Source organism: Monopterus albus, unplaced genomic scaffold (assembly GCF_001952655.1).
Source record: "Monopterus albus unplaced genomic scaffold, M_albus_1.0 scaffold184.1, whole genome shotgun sequence".
In the NCBI taxonomy this organism is placed as follows: Eukaryota; Metazoa; Chordata; class Actinopteri; order Synbranchiformes; family Synbranchidae; genus Monopterus; species Monopterus albus.
Window position 1 is genome coordinate 640,933 of NW_018128064.1, and position 10,432 is coordinate 651,364.

General features: G+C 44.7%; 1 protein-coding gene and 1 long non-coding RNA gene across 3 annotated transcripts in view; both read right to left on the bottom strand.

Annotated features, from left to right (window-relative positions):
- The window catches only part of LOC109969870 (uncharacterized), a 155,587-nt gene that overhangs the window by 34,774 nt on the left and 110,381 nt on the right, over positions 1-10,432 (bottom strand). For both annotated transcript variants that reach the window (XR_002276330.1, XR_002276328.1), the window contains one exon: positions 9,004-9,289. This is a non-coding gene — a long non-coding RNA (uncharacterized LOC109969870). The remainder of the gene's footprint in view (positions 1-9,003; positions 9,290-10,432) is intronic.
- On the bottom strand, positions 3,155-5,758 carry sox2 (SRY-box transcription factor 2). Its single transcript, XM_020617060.1, has 2 exons — positions 3,938-5,758; positions 3,155-3,266 (listed from the first exon to the last, which is right to left on the bottom strand). The coding sequence occupies exon 1, from the start codon at positions 5,391-5,393 to the stop codon at positions 4,425-4,427; it is 969 nt and encodes a 322-aa protein (XP_020472716.1). The 5' UTR covers positions 5,394-5,758; the 3' UTR covers positions 3,155-3,266; positions 3,938-4,424.

The window sequence follows — 10,432 nt, forward strand, 5'->3', positions numbered from 1 at the left end:
TGTGTGTGTGTGTGAGAGAGAGAGAGAGAGAGAGAGAGTGAACCCCCTCCACACACACACACACACACACACACACACCACCCGCTTCCCTTCCCTGCACCTGCGCTACATCAGCAGGCTACTGGCTGCCATTCAGTCCCCGCACACACTGACACGCACGCAGCTGAAACACACCAAAGCTCTCTGCTCTGACAGTTTTGCTATTCAAACATTCTTGCAGCGTTTCGCTGTGATGAAGGCAGAGACTGTAAGCCTGATTCTACCTACAAGTTTCAGTTTTTATTTATTGGAGGAGAAGATTCATTGAAATCACAGTGACTGCTCCAAAGCCCAGTCTGCACCTCTGTGGCCTTCACTCACATAACGGAAAAACGTGGAAACATGTTTAGGATACACAGTCCTACACATGATACAGATAAAAACAGGTAAAAAAAGAAAACTATTATTGATGTGTTCGTCTTTCTACAGTAGCAAAAGATCTATCAACCAATAAGGACACGGCAGCACGTCACAGTCCCCTGTATAGGAGCAAAGATGTTGAGTTTTTAATTACAACAAATGGCCTAAACGTGACTGCACCGAATAAACGTTAATGAAAACAGTGATTTGGTGAAAATGGAGGTACACACATGGTGTAAGATACCAGCGGGCCCAGCAACATATTTGGGCTTTAACTTCACAAAACTGGCCGCGTAATAAAAATTCAATTCCTTACCGCGATAGAACAGCGCACACACCCTATTGATTAAACTATAAGGACGGCGGGTGACGTCATGCCCCCCGCCCCCTTATTATCCGCAACGCGGTGAAAAAGGAAAGTGGCTCTTGTGGGATGAACAGGCCACTAAGCTCGTTGTGTTTGCGTGTGTGTGTGTGTAGGGGGGTCATTTGACCTAATTTTAAAAACCATATAATCTCAACAACAAACAGGGGATTTGGAAAGCGGCCAGTATAAGACGGGAGCAGACAACGTGTCCTCACATTGTGGACAAATATTATTATTTTTTAAATTAGTAATTCATTTGCTCTTGTTACCTTCCTTCAGGCCTGAAGCTTCCTGGCGCTGCCTCTGGTTTATAATGGATCATGAGCTGCTGTGATTAATCCTATGATAAACTGTGTTTTATTCTGTATTATAACATGAACACTGTTTTTTGTGGAATATGATTACAGGACACACTTGTGTAGTGATAAAGGCCACTTGAAAGCTACAGGCTACAGGCTGCACACACACACACAAGCCAGGTTACCACAGATAACATCTGGGAGCTTTTTTTAACCGGGGGGGGGCAACAGCTTCTCCTTCTACCTGTATCACACAGAAGGCACCTGGTTGACCGCACTGCGCGTGAACATGCTCTGGATCCACACCGAGTCCAGCAGCTTTCCTTTAGCTGAGCCCCGCACAACACTTTTAATTTCACCCAGTGAGGTCTGCAGTGAGTGTCACGGTGCATCCAGTCCCCGTGCTCGCCTTATCACCGCATGAGGTGTAACATTTTGGACACTCGATGCCCCCTATCACCGGCAGCGCTGGCTGTGCCCTGCAGCGCCTTTATTTACTGTTTGAACCGGTGAGCTGAGAGCAGCTCCGAGATTAAATCACATTTGGGAAAGCACAGGGGTTAAATGCAGGCTAATATTTTTTTACGGAGATAGGGCGATATCAGTGTTTTCAGAGTGAACATTTACCTTGTCCTAGTTTCTGAGCACTTGGCCTCACTCACACGGAAGTCGACCAATTCACAAAGGCTTTTTAAAGATATATTTTAAAGGCGGGTTTTGACAAGAAAATGAGAATAAAGAGCATAAAATATAGCATTATCTGGTTTAACTGCGGTTTGGATCGGCCAGAAACCTTCTCTCTAAATAAAAATCAAAACGTATCATGCTAAAAATGGCACTAGAAATTGGCCTACTTTGGCTCCGGTGTTTAGTTCAAAACCCTGGACCTCAGCACTGTGTGTTTACATGAGTTCCAAATAAGATACAACGTTTTATGACACTTCACAGAAAATATAGCTACGCTGATGTGAAACATCAAGATTCCCTGCATCAACTCAAAAGGCTTTCATCCTTCGTCGGGGCCTTCGGGCCTGCAGGGGCCCGGTGCTAAAGGAGAAGACTGTGTTCATCCGAGCTTTTAGAGACAATTTGTTTATCAGCGGTGTATACAACCGATTCAGCTGTTCGGATTAATGATGAACGGCGACTGGCGACCCCTTCATTTTTAAAACCTCCTTCTAAGGACAGGGAGGAGTGGACGGATAAGTACCGAGGGGCCTCTTCCAATATTCATCTGCCGGTTAATGTGAGCTCCGTTCCCTCGGGACCAAGCCTGCGCGCGCACGCACGCACACACCAATTTATAACCGTTAGTTAATTTCAGAGGATTATTATTTGGGGGGAGGGGGCGCTGGATGGTGCAGGGAGACATTTTGGGCACCAGTGTTGTGTTTTTTAAAGGACATGAAAGAGGTGAGGTGGTGGTGGTGGTGTGCATCGAGAGTCACCGGGGAGTCTGAACCGTGAGAACCGGGGTTAACCGGGAAACAACTGGGCCCGTTTGATTATCCAAACGGCCACACTCAAGACTGGCTCCTTTCAAGAGGGATCACCTTCACTTTAGACCTAAGTGATGATTTGGGTTGATAAATAACTCCGTGTTTTGGAGGGAAAAAAGAAGAACACTGCAAAGAAAGCGTCCAAAAAAGCACCGCACCGTGTCACATCGACTCAGATAACATAAGGAAATGTTACAACATGACACAAGGCCTGAGCTCAGAAGATTAGGCTGCTGCAAAGAGTCATAAATAATCAGAGAGCCTTTGCAGCTGTTACAGTCAGTGTCATTACGAAATAAAAATCCACCAGTGACATAAATTCTCCCATCAATTTGCACAAACCTACAATAAATGTGAATGAGGGCAATAAATCTGAGTAATGCCTGTTTAGAAAGGAGACACTGGCTTTAGCGCTGTCTCGTTATGCCTCCCTGAGTCCTGTGTCCCATTCAAAAGCAGGCCCAAAATACACACAGGTCTTCTAAATCATGTATACTGCACTGCTAAGCTGATTCATACAAAAGTACATATTTCAAAACATGATTTGGGTCTCAACAGCAATGCTGCTTAATCTTTCTGGTGGCTTTGAGATGAGGAGAAATGACAGTCTATACCTGAGGATGTTGGACATTTTGGTGGAAAAATCTTCCCCCTTTTTGGAAACAGGCAACAAACTTTGGCTTGATGGGCCATCGGCAGGAACTAGAAAACAGAAACGTGGTTAACCACGAAGCACAAGCTGAATGATCGGAGCACAGGAGTTAAAAGGGGAAGTTTCCCCCAAAACTCTTATTTCTGTGAGATGAAGTGTAATTTGTTACATCCATAAAAATGTTAAACAAAAGTTATTGTTGAATTTATAATAAATAATTAATCAGCAGAAAGAAAAAGTCCACAGACAACATGTGCCTGCACACCCAAAATGACTGAAATGAGAAAAAATCAAATCAAAACTCATACAATTTCAAGTATCCAAATTTCCAAAATTTATTCATTTCAAACTGCATATTGAAAAAAATATACTCAGCTGAAATTGTAACTGTTATAAGGATAGTATTAGTTCCGGTATATATATACATGAAGTGGTTGGCTTCTGCGTACAGGCCACAATTTTTAAAATACAACTACGGAAATGAATTTTGAAATAAAAACTTAAAATATCACAGTAAATATACAGAAATTGTACAAATCAATTAGAAAATAAAGAGCACAAGCGTCATAACTCTAACAGATGAAAAGTGGGAGACAGAAATATAAATTAACAACCTATATTTTAAGCTGTGTGAGAGAAAAATGTCTTATCTTTGAAAAAAAAAAAGAAATTAAAACGTTTAGTAATATTGACCATAAATGAAAAAAGATAACAGTATTACCTGCTTCGTTTTATGTCCCTTTTCTTTCCAATGTCTGCTGTAATAAAGGAGCATAACTGATCGCTCCCATATAAATCCAGTTCTGCCATTTTTCACTTTTAATATTTTCTGCAGAACTGGCGCTGCTTTATATAAAAAAGAAAAGAAAATTGCAAACTCTTGCAGTTTAACAAACATTTTCATCTGATTGTAATGTTCCTTTGATAAATACTATACAAAAGGTGTTTGCACTAATAAAACATCTGATTGCGACTCCCACTCTCTAGTCTTCCAAACTTCATCCAGCAGTGAGGCTGGGGGCTCCTACCGTTCCTCTAGAGCTTCCTCGGAATCAAATGAAAGAAAAAGGAGTCGTGTGTCCTTCTCCTCCAGATGTCTATACAACTTTTCCCACCCCGAAATTTTTCTGTACAAAAATAGTCCAACGTTAAGTAGTCCGCAGTTTCTCTTATAAAAGTCCTTTCTCTCTCTTTCTGCTTGGTCTCTTTTACATGTGTGTTAACGGCAGCGTGCCGTTGATCGTCGTGCCCGGCACGGTGCTCTGGTAGTGCCCGGACATGTGTAGCCTGGCCTGGGCGGTCTGCTCGCTGACCTCCGCCCCGGGCAGGTACATGCTGATCATGTCCCTCAGATCTCCGCTTTGGCAGCCCGGGGCGGCCCGGTGGGACGACGAGGTGACGACGGGGGGGCTGGAGCTGCTGGACTCGGACTTCACCACCGAGCAGGGCCCCATGGAGCTCAGGGCGGTCATCCCGGGCGTGGTCTGCTGGGAGTAGGACATGGAGTATGTCGGGGAGCCGTTCATGTAGCTCTGGGAGCTGGTCATGGTGTTGTACTGCAGTGCGCTCATGTCATAGCGGTGCATGGACTGCATCTGGCTCGGGTTGTGTGCGTTCAGCCCCGGGTGCTGATAACTCAGCTGGTCCTGCATCATGCCGTAGCCCCCGTTGGTCCAGCCGTTCATATGAGCCGCATAGCTGTCCATCCGCTGGTTCACCCCGCCGCCCAGTCCAGCCCCCACCCCTACACCGACCCCACTTCCCATCCCGTTTCCTCCCGGAGCCAGCAGTCCGCCGGGCAAGGTGTACTTGTCCTTCTTCATCAGGGTCTTGGTTTTCCGCCGGGGCCGGTATTTGTAATCCGGATGCTCCTTCATGTGCAGGGCCCGCAGCCTCTTGGCTTCGTCGATGAAAGGTCTCTTCTCGCTCTCCGACAGAAGTTTCCACTCGGCGCCCAGTCTCTTGCTTATCTCCGAGTTGTGCATTTTGGGATTTTCTTGCGCCATCTTCCTCCTCTGCCCCCGGGACCACACCATGAACGCGTTCATGGGTCTCTTAACCCGCTCTGGGCTGTTTTTCTGGTTGTTGCCGGTACCGGACGTGTTGGTGTTGCCCGTGCCCCCCGTGTTGGTCTGGGGAGCTGGGGGCTTCAGTTCAGTCTCCATCATGTTATACATCAGGAACAGCTTTTAGTTGGAGCTCCCGATCAGAGGAAAACAGCCGAGACAAACTCCACAAGCCAGAGGCAGGACAGCAAGGAGCTGCAGTCAACAGTTACCTGACGAATCTCTCTGCAACTTTTTCTCTGGACAAAAATAACAAGCGCCAAGCCGCGTCTCCACACACTCTCCCTCTCTCCCTCTCGGTGAGTGTGTGTGTGAGTGTGTGTGACAGAGAGGCTTCTCCCAATAGGTCCCTGCTATGTTGTGTCCACAAAACTTCTCCCGTCGTTTCTCCGAAAAGGCATCAACAACTGTACTTTTTCGTCTCTGCCCGCCTGAGCCTTGACAACTCCAGATAGTTTTCGAACAAGTTAATAGACAACCATTCATGTGACGGGGCTGTCAGCGAATAAATGGCTTCGACCTGGCCAATCAGAGCCGGCCTGCTCCCCTGACAGACCAATAGGAGACATTAATTAGCATAAAGAGGCGGGGTCTGCACTGCCCAGACACACACACACACACACACACATACACACACACACACACACACACACACACACACACACAGAACGCACACACAGACTGCGCCAAAGTACCTATTTACTATATCCAGGCTTATGGAGACATTTCTCTGGGAATATATATATATATATACACATGTTGGCACTGAAAAGTGATCACTTTTCAACATTGTACAGAGGAGGACGGAGGTGCAAAGGATGCTGGAGGTTGCCAGGAAATTATATGAAGTGGTGCAGACTTTATAAATAGGGCAAAAAAAAAACTTTACTAACAAAAAATGTTTAAGAATTTCTAATGATTAAAAAAGCAATTCGTGTATGTTTTGGTTCATTTTCTTATAAAATATAGAGCCTAAATCCGAACAACAAATCCAAAATCCAAAGGGCTTAAATAAGTGAGCTCAATAAAAAGTGTTAAATAAATGTATCCAATGTTGACATGAATGGTGTCAGTGGAAACAGCATTGTTCTGACACTATGTCAAGGCCCGTGACTCTGCTGTTGTTCCAAACCAAAAAGTCACTAATTCCCCCACTTACCGCCTCAATAACATAACAACACTTAAATAAACTTTGTTAGCTAACTCAAAGCAGTGAATGGCGGCGGTGCGTGTGTGAGGAGGGGGAAAGCCACGGCTGGATTTTTAGCTTGAAAAGAGGAAAGGTAATCCAAGATGTTTCCCCCAGTCCTTTTGTTTAGCGAAGTTGAATGCCAACACACAGAAGGCAGACGGGCTCATCTCAGCACAAATAAGCGCTTTTTTGTTTGGGATGTTGTCGCTACATCTGTGCAGACAAAGACCAACTCCACTCCACTTCCACCGCCACAGCGCTGCTGCTGCTGTTCGGCCTTTGTAGTGGGGAGAATACAGCCTGCGCCGAGGAGAAATAAAGGTGAGGAATATTTTAAGATAAAGTGTGTTTGCACAAAAGGCACAGCTCATTCATAAAAGCTCGAAAAAGCGTGTCAGCCAAATGGTGTGAATGAAAAGCAGCCTCCACCTGCTTCACTTAAATCTGGATCAAACCCACCAGACCAAGATTATTAAAAGATGAAACGTTGTTACATCACAGGGTTTAAAGCCAAATAAGTCACTCATGTGCTTATAATGTCCAAAACAACTAAAGTTTTTGGAAGCTGGGGGTGTTGGTGCCACTTGTTTAGCTTTTTCCCTGGACCTCCATCTGACGGCACAGCGTCCTGCTGCGTGACACCAGCGCCGCCCGCTGGACACAGAGAGAACTACAAGCAGCTGCAAAAGCCAGGACAGTTTTCTCCAAGTACAGAGACAAAACAGAGGATGGCTGCTCAGAGGTGCTCAGTCAAAGAGATGTGAAATGCTAAATATATTCCTAAACATATTTAACAGCCAAAAACAGCCTAACAGAACTGAGAAACATTCGTCACAACACAACCACACACCTGCCTGTCTGGATCTGCCAGCCAGACATGCCCAATAATTAAAGATAGATCAAGTACATACACCTGAAATAATTTAATTTAAATGCGCGCCTCTAGATTAAATTATAATTGAAAGTGAATAGATCAAGCCTTATTATTTTGTTTTAGTCATTTGATAATAAATGGAGGAGCGGGGCCCCGTGATCTCATTATGCAGGCCCCGGCAACCTTACATAAGATTCATCTTGTGCTTAATAGGCTGCGAGAGGCGACACATGCAGCTCAGTCCATTATAATGCAAGGTTGAAATGGGCCGCTCGGCTGCTATCTGCATCTGAGTGTGTTCCCCGCTACCTCTAATCTGCTTATGATAATAAAGGAACAGCGGGGCCCTGCAGCTCTCTGAAAGTAGGCCCCAGCCAGCCGGGAATGGCCCTGCATCCACAATCATTCTGAATTAAAGCCGTTGTTTGACAAAAAACCAGGAGAAACTAGCGGGGCGGCTCCCTCGGACCACTTGTAAGCCCCCTGCTACACCAGGGTGGGTGGATACAACAAATATAGCAAGGAGCACGCTGCGATTTGTGGTTGCACACGTTTAGGTGACACGATCCGTGTAAAAACAAGCGCTAAAAAGAGCAATGATACCAGTGAAAATGACTGGGGCAGGACAAACACGATGCAAAATATAATTTCCGAGGTGAGAGCCATCGTATTTGTCAGGTGATCCAAATAAAATATACACATGACAGAATCTACAAAAGTCCCGAACCTGATGAAAAGAAACAAAATTAAAATTCTATTTGGTGCTGAGAGACAGACTTCAGGTGACGTGGAAACAAACTTGTCTGCCACTAGGGGCCGTGCCAGGGGCTGGAGACACCCACTAGATAATACTTGATCACAATATTAATACCTGCTGCCTGTAAATACCTGTGGAAGACATAAACTGTCTAAGGCTACATTTTTTCAGATGTATGGGGGAATTAAACTGCTCTTTATTTTTAAGACATCAACGAGGCTTTAGACTGATGCTTGATTTACGTCTTTGTTTTTTTTTCTGTCGAAATATTCAGATAAATATAATTTTTTTTGGTGCAAAAATAATATATACTAAATTAGGTGTTATAGCACATAGACCTCTATTAGACCTCTAATATACCGGTCGATAGGTTTGTATTAGATTGTAATACCTTAAAATATAAAGTAGTTAAAATCGTAGAATTATAAACTTAACTGCATTTGAAGAATTTGGCAGTGTAATAAAATGTATTTCTTATAAATAAATAGTTTTAAAAGTGGGGCCTAACAATAAATACAACGCGTTTTGTTTTATGTGCAATTCAAACGTTAAAGCCTATAATTTCACGTTTTTTAAAATAAACAGCAGAAGAGGAAAATAAATAAGTAAATGTTAATGAATCACATAAAGACAGATTTCCTGGCCATAAATGTTCCCTTTGCACAAACTGAGTAGAAAACGAACTGGTAACAAGCTCATGATGTCGTGAGGAGTCATTCCACGACACTGCGTGTTTTATACACACACACAGACTCAAGCACACATGCACACGCGCGCACACGCTCACACATACTAACATACACACCTACACACACAAACACTCGCCGACACACACACACACACGCACACACACACACGCACACACGGGGCTTCTCCTCTCCGCCGCACTACAACTTACTGCCAGTTTGGGAGTTGTCTTCCTCTCGTCTCGATTGGCAGAAATTAAACAAGATGCCATTTCGTTCAGCCTCCTCTCTCAGCCTTCCTCCCGCTTCCTCCGGCGAGGCCGCCTCAGCTTGTCCGGGGCAGAACTCCCGACGCCGGCGGTAAAACAGTCCATCCGCATGTTCCCCCCTCCGGTAGTCCGCGCGGTTTGGGTCCGTCGGCCGGCGCGCTGTGGCCGCGTGCAGCCCCGCCGATCCCCGCTGTCTGTCTGGGCCTCCGCTGTCTTCTCTCCGCCAGTCCTGCAACAAGAAAAGCCGTTTATGGCGACACACAATGTGAAAAGGGGCCGATTTAAAAAGGAGAAGAATGCATGCAAGAACAACAAAAGTCAGTTATAGCAAAGTCTATGCCTCTCCTCTCCTATCTTCCACCCCCTAGCTTAGCCCACATAATGAGCAGGAAAAAGCTTTATATTTTGTTCACTGGGTATTCACAGATAATTTGAAGCCATTGTTTCTGCCACAGATGGTTCTTTTTAATACAATAACGGTGCTCTTTGTGAATAGCGAGCCCACAATAAAAATCTAAAGCGTCCTCCTGAATAACCATTTTGTTCTCTCTTGTATAGGCCGAACAAAAGCGCCAGTGAGGTAATGGCCTGCCTTATTGAAAGGCTCAGAATGGGGATTTGATAAAGATTTTTTCACTCCTTTTTCCTTTTGCACAAAGTACAAGGCAATGTCAAAGAGAAACTGACACTGCATGAAAAGCAGAAAAGCTTGAAAGAGTGCATCCTGTTGCAGGTTGCAAGGATTATTATTATTATTATTTACATTTCTTAAATTGCAAGTGCAGAAGTCAGAGGTGAGACGTTTCTGGGGCTGCTGCTGCAGTGCAGGTCAGGTGCAGGCCTGTTGTGGATTTTACAATGAAGCTTAAATCCAGAATACATTAGCCTCCAAAGGTCTGCCGTGGATTTGGCACAGTCTCATAATTTTGCATAGGGTGAGCCAAGTTGTGTTTGATAGCGTTAAGTATTCATATGCTTGGTGTCTTGCAGCACCTCCTGTTTCTAATTCTACCCTTTTTCATTACAAATGCCCAGAAAATATGGCATGCCCTTACAGTGTTGATAAGGCACTGTGAAATGCCATAAACACATGAATGTTAATATAGGGGGCAAACCCGGTGGCTGAGATGCACGCCTGCAGGTGTGTGAGGTGTGTGCAGTCAACATGCAGTATTAGCTCCTCCAGGATGGATCCAGTAGCCATATACAAGGAACCTTAGTCTGCCCACGGTTGATGTAATTTGTAATTAACTCATGGCTAATCAATAAAGCGTTTAACAGAAAGCACAATAGAAACACAGGGGATGATCCCAAGCCAAACATATTGGATGTCAGTGATTGTTACAAGGTGAGGACACCCTGTCTATCACAG

Excerpts from the sequence above, each read along its gene's own strand:
- sox2 (XM_020617060.1), bottom strand. The coding sequence starts at position 5,393 with ATGTATAACATGATGGAGACTGAACTGAAGCCCCCAGCTCCCCAGACC.